Consider the following 16,752-nt stretch of genomic DNA (forward strand, 5'->3'; position numbering starts at 1 on the left):
GGATGGCTTTGCTGCAATGGGATTCCCTAACTGTGATGGGGCGATAGACAGAACGCATATCCCTATCATGGGACCAGACCACCTTGGCAGCCAGTACATAAACCGCAAGGGGTACTTTTCAATGGTGCTGTAAGCACTGGTGGATCACAAGGGACATTTCACCGACTTCAACATGGGATGGCCGGGAAAGGTACATGACGCTCACATCTGCAGGAACTCTGGTCTGTTTGAACAGCTGCAGGAAGGGACTTACTTCCCAGACCAGAAAATAACTGTTGGGGATGTTGAAATGCCTATAGTTATCCTTGGGAACTGAGCCTACCCCTTAATGCCATGGCTCATGAAGCCATACACAGGCAGCCTGAACAGTAGTAAGGAGCTGTTCAACTACAGGCTGAGCAAGTGCAGAACGGTGGTAGAATGTGCATTTGGACGTTTAAAAATGCGCTGGCGCAGTTTACTGACTCGGTTAGACCTCAGCGAAACCAATATTCCCATTGTTATTGCTGCTTGCTGTGTGCTCCACCATATCTGTGAGAGTAAGGGGGAGACATTTATGGCGGGGTGGGAGGTTGAGGCAAATCGCCTGGCCACTGATTATGCACAGCCAGACACCAGGGCTATTAGAAGAGCACAGCAGGGTGCGCTGCACATCAGAGAAGCTTTGAAAACCAATTTCATGACTGGCTAGGCTACAGTGTGACAGTTGTGTGTGTTTCTCCTTGATGAAAACCCACCCCCTTGGTTCACTCTACTTCCCTGTAAGCCAACCGACCTCCCCCCTTCGATAACTACTTGCAGAAGCAATAAAGTCATTATTGTTTCAAAATCATGCATTCTTTATTAATTTGTCACACAATTAGGGAGATAACTGCCAAGATAGCCCAGGAGGGGTGGGGGAGGAGGGAAGCACTGGATGGGGTGGTGGAGGAGGGAAGGACAAGGCCACACTGCACTTCAAAACTTATTGAATGCCAGCCTTCTGTTGCTTGGGCAGTCCTCTGGGGTGGAGTGGTTGGGTGCCCAGAGCCCTCTGCCCACCCCCATGAGCCTCAGCATTGCATCCTCCCTACTCTCATCGCACTGCCACTACCTCTCATCTCACTCGTCCCCCTGTCCTCGCATTCATTTTCTGCTTTCCTGAACTCTGACATTGTTTGCCTCCATGCATTCTGCTGAGCGCTTTCAGTGCAGGAGGAATGCATGAGGTCAGAGAACATTTCATCACGAGTGGGTTTTTTTCACCTTTTTATCTGCACTAGCCTCTGGGACGGAGATGATAGGGGGAGCGTTGAAACATTTGCAGCTGTGGGAGGGAAAAAAGGGAGAGTAGTATTTAAAAAGACACATTTTAGAGAACATTGGTTAGACTCTCACAGTGAACCAAGCTGTTAACATTACATAGCATATGTGCTTTCAGTACAAGGTTGCATTTTGCCTCTTATATTGAGGGCCTGCAGGTTTGGTGTGAGACATCACACACGCAGGGCCGGGCAACAGAATTTGGCTTCCAGGCAGCCATGGTAAGCCACAGTTTTTCGGCTTCTTCAACCTTCATAACATGTGGGAATGGTTTCAAACAGCAGCGCCCTCCTTTCCCATACCAAGGACCTGTTGGGTTGGCCATTTAAAAGGAGGGGCTGTACTGGCCGCAAATGCATCCCAAGTCTTCAGGACAAATTAATCATTAAACATGCTTGCTTTTAAACCATGCATTATATTTACAAAGGTACACTCACCAGAGGTGCCTTCTCCGGCTTCAAGGTCTGTGAGCCCACCTTGGGAGGGCTGGGAGGGTATTGGCTCCAGGGTGATAAACAGTTCCTGGCTGTCGCAGAGAATGGTTTCTCCACTTGCCTGCTGTGCGCTATCCTCATCCTACTCCACCTCCTCATCTTCCTCATCCCCAAAATCCTCATCCCTGTTGAATGAGATTACCCCCTTGCAGGTGTCCACGGACAGGGGTGGGGTAGTGGTAGACACCCCTCCCCCCCCCGAATTGCATGCAGCTCATCATAGAAGAGGCATGTCTAAGGCTTTGGTAGGCTTGCTTGAGCTCCTTAATTTTCATGCAGCACTGCTGTGGGTCCCTGTTGTAGCCTCTGTCCATCATGCCCTTGGAGATTTTTTGAAATTTTTTGGCATTTCGTCTTTTGGAACGGAGTTCTGATAGCATGGATTTGTCTCCCCAAACAGCAATCAGATCCAGTACCTCCCATTCAGTCCATGCTAGAGTCGATTCTGGGACTCCATGGTCACCTGTGATGAGCTCGCCACACTGTCCAAACAGGAAATGAAATTCAGAAGTTCCTGGGGCTTTTGCTGTGTACATGGCTAGTTCATCTGAGTTGAAAGTGCTGCCAGAGCGGTCACAATGGAGTACTCTGGGATAGCTCCCTGAGGCCAATACCGTCAAATTGCGTCTACACTACCCCAAATTCGACCTAGCGATGTCGATTTCAGCACTAATCCCCTTGTCAGGGAGGAGTACAGAAACTGATTTTAAGAGCCCTTTAAGTCGACAAAAATGGCTTCGTCCTGTGGACGAGTGCAGGGTTAAATTGATCTAATGCTGCTAAATTTGACCTAAACTCGTAGTGTAGATCAGGGCTAAGAGACTACAAGTCATATCCAAAATATCTAGAGATGAGAGTTTGCCTGCTCTCCCCTGCATCCTTGTAACCCAGTAACCCGATCTTTCCTCAGTGCCTGAGTCACAGACTACTTACTTAAAGAATCAACATGGAGACATTCATGTTTCAACAACATTGCCTCTCCAACAAGTTGGTTAAGCTTATAGGGCTGTTTAAATTCCCTAACAATTTTTATTTCATTCAAAACCTTTTCAAAGATATTCACTGGATCTTTCTAAAGCAAAGTCTGTGGATCTATACACCTCAGAAAGACTCTGGCAGTTAGGAACTGGAACAAGTCTCCCAAACAAAATGTTGCTTTCTCTATACAATGATTCACCCTGAGTTAACTCAATCAAATCACTTCCATACCCATTAGTTGCAGCAAACTGCTTGCAAAAAACTACCCTGAAGATTTTTCTCTTGAGGAATTTTTCTAAGCAACAATCCATTTTTCACAGAAATTCTACCCTTACCCTTTTCACCTAGGGCTTGCTCTAAAACAGGTCTGCACAACATACGGCCTGCGGAGGCTCACTGTGCGGCCTGCGGCCGGGAATCAAAGGGCTCTGAGCTGCCCGTAGCAACGGGGAGCCCAGAGCCCTTTAAATCTCATCCGCGGCCGGGAATCAAAGGGCTCTGCACTGCCCACAGCCGCGGGGAGCCCAGAGCCCTTTAAATCCCAGCCGCGGACGGGATTCAAAAGGCTCTGAGCTGCCGGCAGCGGCGGGGAGCCCTGAGCCCTTTAAATCTCAGTCACGGCCGGGATTCAAAGGGCTCTGGGCTGCCCGCAGAGATTTCCGCCCACGGCTGAGATTTAAAGGGCTCAGGGCTCCCCGGCGCCACGGGTAGCCCAGAGCCCTTTGAATCCCGGCCGCGGCTCCAGCGCATGGGCTGGGGCTGGGATTTAAAGGGCTCGGGCTCCCCTCAGCGGCAGAAGCTCTGGGCCCTTTAAATCCCTGCCCCTCAAAGCTCCGGGTTCCCCCAGCCGCCGGAGCTCCAGGCCCTTTAATTTGCCCCTGAGGGCTCCCAGCCACCTCTTCAGCTGGGAGCCCCTGGTTGATTTAAAATCAAGTATCACCTCCCCACCCCCAACCTTCCTTTTTGGCCCACAGCTGTTGTGGTGGGGCGGCGCTGGGGAAGGAGGGTTTGTTTCTGCAGGGCTGGGCAGTGCTGGGGCAGGGTGTTTCCGCGGAGCCGGGGGGGTTCGGCCCTCAGCTGTTTTCTTTGGAGTAATGTGGCCCTTGCCACTTTACAAGTTGTGCAGGCCTGCTCTAAAGGAACATTTTTCTGAGCAACAACAGACACTTTCTGGGTTTCACTTAAATCCAGAATCACCTCTGTCCAATTAGGAGGATTTTCACAAACTCCTTTTCAGGTAAACTGCTAGACTTCATAGTCACAAGAGTGGAAGCATTCTCTTCCCTGTTACAAGTTTCTCCACTATTAGTGGATAACAGTCAAATAACCTTCATGCTTTCCTTGTGCCCTGGCTATGATATCACCCTGATCAGACAAGGTTATCATATCTTTACCCAGCAACATACTAGCAACAGGCAAAATAGAAGCACCAGAATCGCTTGGTCTCTGGGAGCTATTTATGACATTAACTGGATGCAACCTAGTTATAATGTCATCATCCCTAGCAGACACAAATTCAGGACCACTTCCTTCCTGGGCTTTAGTTGTATACAGAATCAGCTCTCGGTCAACTGATAAATTTTCAACCATCATAGGCTGACAGGCTTCTTCTGTTTGCTTTACAGACAGAAAAGAGCTGGAGAAACATTCCCCTTTAACAGACAAACAGCTTGGGATATCCTTTCCTTTGTCCCAGCAAATATGGCTGTTCACAGACAATTGCTTGGAGATTGGGGTAGCTCCCTTCATAGGCAAGTCATTACCCCTAACAGACACAGGAACATTTCCTTCACTGTCACAATTCTCCACACTGGTAACAGGTAAGGTACAGGGATACTCATGTTCCACTAACCTTGCCTTCCCAAACTGCTGATGAGACAAAGCCATCAGCTCAGAAGGCTGCCTATGCTCATCTAAACTTTCTTTGCCTTTCCCTCCCTTAACAGATAAACTGCTGTTTTCTACAAATAGTGTCTTATTACACTGAGCTACTTTAAGCACATCACTTTTACCTGGGTCAGACTTACTTTCCCAAGCTTTACTAGCCAACATTCCATCACGCATAAAAAAAATTACTCTTTTCTTTCTCAATTAGGGCTTTAACCTGATCACCAACTTTAATTTGCTCTAGAGAAACATCTCCCTGAGCCTTAAAATCATAGAATATCAGGATTGGAAGGGACCTCAGGAGGTCATCTAGTCCAACCTCCTGCTCTAAGCAGGACCAATCCCCAGACAGATTTTTGCCCCAGATCCCTAGAGTGACCCCCCTCAAGGATTGAACTCACAACGCTGGGTTTAGCAGGCCAATGCTCAAACCACTGAGCTATCCCTACCCATCTAATACCCCAGATTCACTTCTGAGATACCAGACAATTAGGAATGTTTTCCACCTATTCACTGCTTCATTGCACAGATAAACAGCTATCTTCCTCATACAAACATTTAGAGAAACCCTCTATAGGCAAATCCTTACCCCTAGTAGACACAGGTTCAGGATTATTTCTTTCCTGTGACTGGTTTATGTCATCAACTTGACTGAACAAAGTTTTAATATCATCCCCAGTCAAAAGATCCTTAGGCAATAACTTCCTTACACCAGCTATAACTTCATGTTTAACACCATTCCATTCAAGATGGATTCTGGTTAAAGGCACACTTACAATAAACTCATAGAGAATTACAATATTCAATATTATTTGGTAAATAATCTTACTCTTTGACAAAATCTGTTTTAACAAGAGTGATATTAGAAGCTGTAATTTGCCCTAAACAGCTTTACCATTGACTTTTACATTCTCTGCACGAGTTATGGGATTACCTTCACCCGAACTCACTGTAAAAGCATTTACATAAAAGGTGGCAGTATTGGGGTAAATTTGGTTACACACAGACAACTGCTTAGAGTCAAACAACATACCAACAGTGTTACAAACTGGATAGATTCTATCCCCATCTTTGCTGCTGAAAGGAGCTGGCTTTCCAGAATGATACAATTCCTGTTGTTCTTTTATTCTCTTGAGTTGGCGCTTAAGTCTGTCCACTTCTGCCTTAGCTTCTAGTTCCTGCAATCAAATTTATGCCATTCTTTGTTCATGTTCAAAACACAGGTGTTCTCTTTCAGCAGCTTCTCCTTTCATATCAGCTATTTTTTGCTTTTGGTCAAGTTCTAGCTGCTGGTTTCTCACTGCAAGCATTTTCACTGGGCCTGCTTCCTTATCACTGGCAATTAACAGATTTTTTAGTTCCTGCTCTGGGGCCTTTTGCTTAAAATAAAACCCTCTCTGTAAGCACAATTCTTCCAAGCATTTTCTGTCAGGATCTTGATCGAGAGTCACTCACTGTAACTGATTTTTAACCCTTAAACTCTCTAATATCAAAATTAAATTTTGACAAGCATATGGTTCTGATTCAAAAACCCAATTAACCTGTGTTAACGTGTATCCAAGCACAACTACGCCACTGTGACCAGGGTCCTAGTGGGGAGCCAGCTATGGGCACTCATTAGGGTGAACTGCAAAGAATGGGGCAGCCAAACCCCAAAAAGCTGGGGGATATTCCAATACTTAGATTCACCAAACCAGCATAAAACAGCTTCTTTATTATCTTACTGGTTACTCAGAAGTCCAAACAACACAGTTCCCTTAAAGTGATCCAGCCTCAGGCTTCCATCCAGGTACCCACATCAAATATGATGAAAATTTCTGTAAATCTTATTTCATCATATAAAACAAAAGGTTCTACCCATCCCAAAGGATCTGACACATTACCTTCCAGATTAATGTTTCAGATCTTACCCAAATTCACACTACAGCCAATTCTTATTAACTAAACTAAAATTTATTAAAAAACAGAAGAGAGAGAGTGTGGTTAAAAGATCAATATACATACAGACATGAGTTCAATTCTTAAGATTCAGATTCACAGCAGAGATGGTGAGCTTTGTAGTTGCAAAGAGTTCCTTCAGCATTCAGTTAATAGGTCACAGTCCAATGTTCAAATATCGTATTCAGGGCATATTAGCATAACTGGGACCTCAGTCTTGCGACTCAGACTTCCCCTGATGAAGCTTAAGCAGACCTGAGATGACAGAATCAGGACCCAAGGATCTTTTATACAATTTCATGTCTTTTGACAAGTTGGAATTCCTCAGGAAACAAAAGGTAATTAGGATGACTCTGAAGGAGGGCCATCACTGGTACTTAGCTATACGAATTAACATAAGGCTATTTGATTGTTCCTCCACCACTCACAATACATTTCAAAAAGAGATGAATACTAAGATATCCCGAGTTTACAATTAATTTACAATATATGATTTTCTTTTGACCTCTGAATTATCAGAATACAGTATAGACAAGGACTGTTGATTACACTGTCCACCCTACTTATACATATGTAAATACACAAAAACACAAACATTAGCTCCCTATATGTCTTCTGAGAGTTATTTATTTTGCAGGATGCTTAACTCTTTCTAGCCATGCGTCACAGTATTTTTATAATACTCTGATGTGCACACACCATTTAAGAGAAACACTATAGGCCCATGTATATGCTGGATCTAATTTCTGCAGCAAGGCTCCCATGCATGTGCAGATCTCTGGATGGCATACTGGAAATTCTGGAGTAGCTCCATTTAAAATAATAGGAGTGTTTTGGCATATTAAACAAAATGAATACGGCAATTATTACAGTAGCCCCAGTGTTTACTTTTGTTACATTCAAATTACGGTAAGCTGTGGTCCACATTTTTAGTCTTCAATGTTTCATAGTTTTTTGCACTGAAAATATATTTTTGTTTTGACTATCCATAAACTGCATCACAGAAGTTATCAGAGAAGCTGGAGGTTTCAAAATCTGAGAAAGAGGAAGGCAGGGCTTTTGGCTTGAGAAAGTGTGGGAATTGTTTGGGACTGTGGGTTAAGAAGAATATTAGATGAATACTGCTGTTAAAATTATCAGCAGTGACATGGTTAAAAGCTAACATTTAAATTTATTCCTTGTAATTACAAAAAATAAATAACTTTTAATAACTACAAACCTATAATTATTATCTTCATCCATCTTCTCCTATTTGTTTGTTACATCCACTTGTGTCTTGTCTTAGACTGCAAAGTTTTTGGGCCAGGGACTGCATCTGTCTATGTATTTGTACGAAAGCTAGCAAAATGGGCCCTTATTTTGACTGGGGCATGTGGGACTCACCATATGACAAACAATAAACTGTTGTCTTAGATTTAAGAATTAACACTCCATTAAAATGAACAGGGTAGTTTACACTTTATCAGAGCTATTGTTTCAGGGTTCCTGCATGTTTGCAAACTCAGGCAAACATCATTGCAACACCGTCTTAAAGTTACCCTTCCATTTTAAAATAATAAAACCTTAGATTATGAAGCATGATTCTGCTGTAAGGAGTGCATTCCACAGTTAAACTCTGCATATGCAAGATCATAGAACATACAGGGTACTGGAAATATCCACAACAGCAGCAGAATTCAGTTATAAAAGAGGGAGCATGCAGTCAAGGGCACATGAAAGACAGTAAACATTTAAGCATGTAAACATAATTGTCCTAATTATTTAGAAACAAACTAATCAAACTATTTTTATTAAATTGTGAATTATTTTACAATAAAGAAACTGTTTTGGAATTTATTTTTGATACAAATGAATGAACCGTTATCTGACAGATTATTCTCAGCTCCATATGAGGAAGTCATGATACTGTATTTAGAAAAGTTGCTGGCAAAAAGCCAACATAATAAGGAGTGACAAAGTAGGTAAGCCTTTCACTTTTGACATGTATTTATAAATTCATAGTATCTGGCCCCAAGTGACCTTTCTGCGATGCAAACTATAAAGCAAGTATCTCTTAGCATGAACAAAATAAAACGTTTGACTAAACTCTGATTATATATATATTCTCTTATATTTAATCTATATTTTATTAAGAAGTTATTTAATTTACCCCAAAATTAAAATAAATTTACTTTATTACACATTAAACTTTATACTAAAATTAAAATGGATTCTTCAATTTCAAATTATTTCTTTGCAAAAGAGAATTCTATCACACATAAAAAGGATCATTCAAAACTGAGCATTTGATTAATTTGAACATCTTGTTTTCTACCACCACAACATAACATGTCTAAGCTAAGTGCAGTCTGTCTTTTTAATATACAGTTAGATGCCATCACATTGGTTTTCAGCCTAAACTAATATTTCCTCTAGCCCAGGGGTCGGCAACCTGCGGCTCCCGGCTCGCCAGGGTAAGCACCCTGGCGGGCCGGCCCGGTTTGTTTATCTGCCGCGTCGGCAACTTCGGCCGATCGCGACTCCCACTGGCCGCGGTTCGCGGTCCCAGGCCAATGCGGGAGGCAGGAAGCGGCGCGAGCCGAGGGATGTTCTGGCCGCGGCTTCCTGCCTCCCGCATTGGCCTGGGACCGCGAACCGCGGCCAGTGGAAGCCGCGATCGGCCGAAGTTGCCGACGCGGCAGATAAACAAACCGGGCCGGCCCGCCAGGGTGCTTACCCTGGCGAGCCGGGAGCCGCAGGTTGCCGACCCCTGCTCTAGCCCTCCAAACTTTATCTTTTACAGAAGAAAAAATCACAGGTATCCCTCTTATCATTCTCATTAAATCAGGTGCAATGGATTTGAGAAAATGGACTTTTAATGGAAAAAATGGTACTGCATTTTAAATAAATGGAAAAGGGTAACATGTTCCTTTTTCTTTCTTGCTGGTTCAGTTCCATTTTGGGTTCAACTGACAGGGACTCATTCAACCAGATACTTCCCACATTTAACTACATCTCCTCTAGGAAAAAAAAAATGGAGGCTCACCAAGAAATTAGATAAACACTGTCCTAAAGAGATCTGTGTTCCTCCTACTCTCCATTTCAACTTTGCCTTTGTTTTGTTCCTTTAAGTTTTTGTACTCTAAAAATAAAAATATTTTCTGCTAACACTTTAATAATTTAAACAATAAAATCTTACACCAAGCTTCAGAAATTCTGATAATATAGGCACAGCATACACACTAATATATTCATGTGAATTGGATGGTAACATTTAGTAGAATGTATTTGTGTGAACAGGAGGAAGGATAAGGACACCCTGTACCACAGTGGAAGGTGAACACATGAACTCTATTCCACTTCATGATCCTCATCGTTACTTGTGTCTATTTTCAAGGGAAGCCAAATTTAGGCAGGAATGCACGCCCTTTAGCTGAACAACATGGAACAGACTTGCACTCTCAGCAAAGAGCACAACATATCTGACCTATGAAATGTGTTGTAACACTATTTCTCAACAAAGTTCTATTCGTTTTTGTCTGGAGGGTTTCTGTTGTGATAAAAAAATTATAAATACAGTAAGTTTATTTATAACCTACCAATATAGCACGAACAGTATTTCAAACTTGTGTAATTTGCCAAATTATCAAAAAGAAACACAAGATGTCTTTCTATGCCCGTAACTTTTTCTTAATTTGATGTACCTCTAAATATTAGTACAATTTAAAATGTTTAAGTTCCTATAGCTTTTTTATTGCAAGAAAAGTAATATGGCAGCCATTACATCTTCATTTCTCATGTGCACAAAACAAAGTGGTTTGCATATCTGTTGTAGAACTTGTGGAATTAAGACTTTTTAAAAACAATAAACTGCCTACCTGCCAGTAAAATATTTAACTTCATATCGAGAACTTACAGATTTAGCATCACTGTAAGGATAAAAATACTACATACATGACTTCAAATAATTTACTTCATTTCAGCAACAAAAAATCCGACTTCAAAACACAATGCAAGACAAGAATCACATATCCTCTGTATTATGCAGAGCATTCGAGTTGAACAGAATAAGAGTATGCAAAACATATGTCAAATGTCAGAAAACAACCCAGTCATGTTTCAAGTCCTGTGTATGACTTGCAAAATGTTTGTTTGACGGTCTAACTACCAGAAGTCCACAAGCCAATAAAACAGCTTTTAGATATCTAATATTCATTTGTACTTCAATAAATTAATAATTAACTATTTTATTCTTTAAGACTAAATACTACACCTCTAGTTTATGCTTTTATGCTGGGGGGTGGGGGAGAATTTACCTGGTATATCAGATGTTAAAAAATTAGACAGACAATCATTTGAATATAACACTGCAATTTTTAACACCCACTCCTGTATTCAAGTTAACCATCTATGAAAAAATGTGATGGTTAGATATAATTAGTTCTCTCAGCCAAAAGGGTCTCTTGGCTGCTTATCACATCTGGGAACTTGATAATACAGCATCAAAGGTCACATGTCAAGGGAGACATAAAGGTGATTTGTGTTATTACGGTCTTATTTCCAGTGGAACTCCTTAATTTAAAATTACTTTCATTTCCTGTATTCTAGCTAAAGTGTTTTACTTGAGAATTTCTGAATGTAAGGGAAATATTTTTACATGGAAAGATATTTAAAATATTAAGGGACACAATCTAGGACCAATGACACTGCCCCACATTTGATCACATCAATCTTGTTACAAAATCTTACTTTCATAATTTTGTGTTTTCCTTTTAGAATTATCTTTCTGACGGCTTGAGGGAAATCAGAGAGGAGGGGAGAAAAAAGCTTCCAGTAATTCAATATAAACATACCAATCTGAGCACCCTATACTAAGAAAGTGACATGATGTAAACAGACTAGTACATACACACACACAGCAAGTTGAGGTGTAGATTTTTTTTTTTTTTTACGACTCTTAACTATAGTCCAACATTTTATACGAGAATCAGGAAAATCCTTAAGGTAAGAGCTACAGTAGAAAACCACTTTCAAGGTAGGGCTTTTTTATTATCTTGAAAAGTGTACCTTAAAAAAATAATGCAGCTTAGGGTTTGGGGTTTTGTTTTTGTGCTATAGAGGAAATGTTGTAACTATTTCAAAAACATTTGAAGGAAAGAAATATTAAGCCATAACTTGTTTCAGTATCAGTTTACCTTAATACCACTCAAACCTAAAAGGGCCTTTAGACATACAATATAAACAATATGAACTTTAAAGATCTGAGTGTGACATAAAATGTGTGTCACATACTTTGACATACACCTCTACCTCAATATAACGCTGTCCTCAGGGGCCAAAAAAATCTTACCACGTTATAGGTGAAACCATGTTATATTGAACTTGCTTTGATTCACCGGAATGCGCAGCCCCGCCCCCCCGGAGCACTGCTTTACCGCATTATATCGTGTCATATCGGGTGGCATTATATCGAGGTAGCGGTGTACCAACCGTCCTCCCATAGAAACCGCCCCGCCATAGTAACCACTCCCCAAAGCAACCACCCCTCCCTGGCATATCAACGGTTAGGCCTTGTCTACACTGCCACTTTACAGCTCTGAAACTTTCTCGCACAGGAATGTGAAAAAATACCCTGTGAGCGATGCAAGTTTCAGCACTGTAAAGTGGCAGTGTAGACAGTGCACCAGCAATGGGGAGCCGCGCTCCCAGCGCCGGTAGCTACTCCCCTCGTGGAGGTGGTTTTTTATAGCACGGGGAGAGCTCTCTTCCAGTGCTAGTGCCGCAACTACACAGCTGTGGCAGCGCTTTAACATTGGTAGTGAAGGCATACCCTTAAAGAAATAACTGTCAATCAAATATATCAGTTTACCTGCAAAAATATGTTCCGTAGCTCATTGGGATCCGCTCTTTTGGTTGTTTGCACCTGTAAAGTCAAGAAATGAAAGTTAATGCTTTACTAGCTAGGTAATTGACTGCTAGCGTAGGGAATCCTCATGCAATCTATGCTGATAAGGGTAATAAATGTCAACTCTCTTATCTAACTGATAAACAGAATCCCAAACATTAAAATCTAAGTTTTCATTGCTTAACTTTAAAACAATTCAGGGAGTAGTGATAGCTGTCAAACTCAGTAACTGTTGTCTGAGAACAAGGGAGACAGTGAAACAGGCCCAAATGTCAGGAGCAACAGTATCTCCAGTGCCCCAAATGGTAGAAATTGCCCTTAGCAGAAGGAGTTGCAGTAAATCGCCAACACTTGTGAAGTGTCTCCACTTGCATTTATAATTGTCTTAGTTAACTTGAATTAAAACATGACCACTCTCTAGTTCAGACAATTGGGAAGACCTTGGAACACTGAAAAGTTCAAGCACATGTGCCAGCATCCAGGCTACACTTGTAGGCTAAAAACTCACTAAGCAAACACATTTTACACCTTTGGCTTGACTATGTGCAACAGAACAACAAACATACACAACAAGATGCATCAATATTTTTCCAAGTGAGATGCATTGTTCTGAAAACTCCCCAGCCCTAACTGTGCTCCCCCAGCTGAGGTCTGCTCTGCAAGCTCCTGCTGTAAAACTCCCATCTTCCCAAAGAGCTATTCTATTCACCCTCAATACCGCCCCCCAGAGCTGCTCTCACCCCCACACTGCCCACAACAGACCCTTACCTCAAAGCTGCTCCCTGCCCCCACCACAGGACCTTTCCATCAAGAGTTGCTCCCTCCCATCCCCCACCACAGGACCCTTCCCCCCCAAAGCTGCTCCCTTCCTTCCCACTACTCGCCCCTGCCCCCAAGGGGCTCTCTCCCCACTTCCCCTCCCACACACTCCTTGTCCCGCGGTGGGGGGCGCTCTCTTCCCCCCATCTCCCTCACACCCCATCGCCCCCTTCCCCAGGGTTGCTCTCTGGGGGCCGCTGCCGGGTATCAGGCCCACAGAGGAGGAGGAGCAGGAGCAGGAGCAGCAGCCGCCGCCGGCTCCCCGCCTGGCCCCCCGCAACACCCGGCTCCTTATGCAACAAGCGACGGAGGAGCAGAGTCACCTTGACCGCCATGCTGAGCGCGGGGAGGGGGAGGAGGAGCTGCCAGCCCGGCGCTACCACCAGCCAGCCGCGCCGCCGCAGCCCGGCCCTATGCTAATGAGCCCCCCCGCCGCCCAGCGGGCGGGGACTGGGACCGTGGTGCTGCCAGGCCGCGGGCGGGGGAGTGAAGGCGCCTGAACTTTGTGGCCCCACTAAGCGGTCCCCAAGGATGGAGGGTGGCCGGAGTGAGGCAGCTCCCAGAGGAGGCCAGCGGTCTCGAGCGAGGCAGGAGTGCCTAGCCCTGGGGTTGTGACCGCCTGGCGCCTGCCAGACAGGGCTGTGAGGAAACTGACCTAGGCCAGATGCTGGCGGTCCGGGGGGGAGGGGAGGGTGCCAGCCTTCGCTACAAAGACCTTGGTATGGATCTTGCCCACTAGTGCACAACCTCAAACTCTTTGTGTGATTCCTCTCCCACCTACCAGAGCTCTGGATCAGTGGTTCTCAGCCTTTACATTCCCAACTCCCTTTTCCATAAAGTGACCACCCCAGGATACCCCTATGTTTCTACCAATGTAGAAAGGTTAGGGTAGTCTTGACCTGACATCTGTTCATGACTCCCAGATTGAGAACTGCTATAGGGGTCTGACTCTGTACTGCCTTACACCTTATACAGTCATTTACACCTAAACAAGATGCAGTACAGAGGAAGCAAGGTCTACTAGGTAGAAAAAACTGACTGGGAGTCATATTCCTGGCTCTACCAGTGACTTAGTAAGTCACTAACCCCTGTATATTTCATCTGTAAAATGGATATAATATTGCCCCTCTCACACCAATGTTGCATGAATTATTTGATAATGTTTGTAAAGTGCTTGAAGATCCTTATTAAAGGCACTATACAAATCACAGTATAAGTAGATCTGGTAAAAAACCACTTGAACTTTTGACAAAAATTGCCCCATCCCTCAAAAAATATTTTTGCCAGCTCTGATTAGTGTTATTATGTTGCATATATAGTACCAGAAATTATAATTAGTACTTATATTTAGTAGCATTTCATATCTGTAAAATGCTGGACAAATTCATTACTGGCATAACCAAATGCAGCAACTCCATTGAAGTCCAATATAATTACACCTGTTTACATCAAGTGGTATATTTGGCCCATAGACTAATAAATCCTAGCAACATGATCCATGCAAGACAGATAAATATTATTATCCCCATTTTATGGATGGGGAAATGGACACACAAAGTAATCAGTGGCGCTGTGATTGGAATTCAGAAGCTTCTGGTTAAAAGCTGTCCTGTGCTTTAAATACTAGGCAATGCTGCCTGCCTCTCTTTAAACTTGAAAGAAATATGCAGGTTACTCATTCTCAAGGAGGGAGACAAAGGCACTATGTTTGGACAACTTGTTCACAATCTGCCTTTGGGAACCAAATGTTTGAGAATAATGCACTTTTTATTTTGCCATATAAAAATTTCAAAGTGACCAACAAGATATCTTATGTTCTTAGCAAAGCATATATGACTGCTGCTGTTTTAACCCCAGATAAGATCCACACAAATATTTCCAACTACAGTAGATAGGAGTTTGGGGGTTTATAAACAATGTGCTAAAGCCATAGGTCCTATGCTGTGATATAAGGGTAATTGGAAAAGTAGATTTATTTTTATGAATGGTAGAGTGGAACTTTGTTAGCCCACTTGTGGTTCATTAACATTTTACCTACTTACTGGCTAGCAGCAGAGATAATCTTGCAAAAGTCAACCAATATATATGCTATTTGAAGAGCAATATCATCCTAGATCTACAGAAGGAGCCTAAAGCCTTATCTACTATAGAAACATTTTTTAAAACTTCCCCCACCGATGTTAGCAATGGTGAGAGCTCTACGAATGGGCCACAAGGGTTTTTCACCAAGTTTCTGGTAATCTTAATCAGAGTACATCTAACTGGCACAGTACTTAAATACACTACGGCTCCCACTTCTGCTAATAGCAGAAGAGTTGAACACCTCTCTGTGTGGACTTGGGACCACACTATAGCAACCTCATGATTTGAGTCGCAATACCTCCCATTCCAGATACAGACAGTGTACGCTTCTTTACCCAGTCAATTGCACAAATATAGTGCCAAATTTTCTACTGGTGTAGGTGGGTACAAGGCCTTTGAAGTCCAATAAGTCTTCTTGAGAATTTGTCCATTAGCACACAGATCACAAAATTAGCCTGGGAAAAAGGGGAGTTCACATGGATTTGGGATGTACAGTATTATGGAGTTGTGGTAGTCTCTATATATTTAATATGGAAATTAGCAGCCTATGGTAAGCCAAAATTTCAACTTCCCCGCCCTTTCAGTTTATCAAAAAGAAATTAATAATCCCTCTGAAATTTCACATACTTTATGTCATGGCAGGATAGAGCTTTTCTGGGAAGACTAAAGACATTCTGGGGAATATTCTTTAAGGTATGCGGTTTAAAAAAAAAGTCCTGTTCTTCATCTTATAAACATTTTCCTAATTTTTTTGTGGGTGGTTCATATCTTTAAAATGACTTGGCTTACAAACTCCAAATTTGTTTTATTTTCCTAAGGAAAAATGCCTTTTCAGCTATAGGGGAAAGGCATTTTTCCCTCATCTACATCTGCTGTCACAGGTCTTTAAGTATGATTTTGTGGGCCTGATTCTGCTCTCACTTACACCACTTTAAATCAGAAGTAGCGCTACAGATGACAGTGGAGCTTCCCTGGTGTAAAAGCAGTATGAGAGGAGAATCAGGCCTTGTATCTTTAGTTAGTAGTCAGGATATATTTAAAGTATCAGATGGGTAGCCGTGTTAGTCTGGATCTGTAAAAGCAGCAAAGAGTCTTGTGGCACCTTATAGACTAAAAGACATTTTGGAGCATGAGCTTTCGTGGGTGCATGCATCTGACGAAGTGGGTATTCACCCATGAAAGCTCATGCTCCAAAACGTCTGTTAGTCTATAAGGTGCCACAAGACTCTTTGATATATTTCAAGATATTGGAAGCCTGGGTGAGGGCTCCAGAGTTGTAAGGCCCAGTGAAGATCTGATGGCCACACTGTCTAATCCATCCCATTGGGAATAGATGATTAATTGATAAATTTAAAATAAATCTAAATG

At 42.7% G+C, this 16,752-nt stretch overlaps 1 protein-coding gene across 3 annotated transcripts in view; it reads right to left on the reverse strand.

Annotated features, from left to right (window-relative positions):
• SLC25A12 (solute carrier family 25 member 12) overlaps positions 1-16,752 on the reverse strand; it is a 95,197-nt gene that overhangs the window by 72,730 nt on the left and 5,715 nt on the right. The window contains exons 1-2 of one of the 3 annotated variants that reach the window (XM_045032380.1): positions 13,626-13,720; positions 12,448-12,501 (exon numbers count right to left, since the gene is read on the reverse strand). In XM_045032380.1, the coding sequence (XP_044888315.1) occupies positions 12,448-12,501; positions 13,626-13,637 (66 nt within the window). In that variant the 5' untranslated portion in view covers positions 13,638-13,720. Of the gene's footprint in view, positions 1-12,447; positions 12,502-13,049; positions 13,224-13,625; positions 13,721-16,752 lie in introns of those variants that run through there. The other 2 variants (XM_045032377.1, XM_045032381.1) reach the window with 2 other exon arrangements.

Source organism: Mauremys mutica, chromosome 10 (genome assembly GCF_020497125.1).
Source record: "Mauremys mutica isolate MM-2020 ecotype Southern chromosome 10, ASM2049712v1, whole genome shotgun sequence".
Classification (NCBI taxonomy): Eukaryota; Metazoa; Chordata; order Testudines; family Geoemydidae; genus Mauremys; species Mauremys mutica.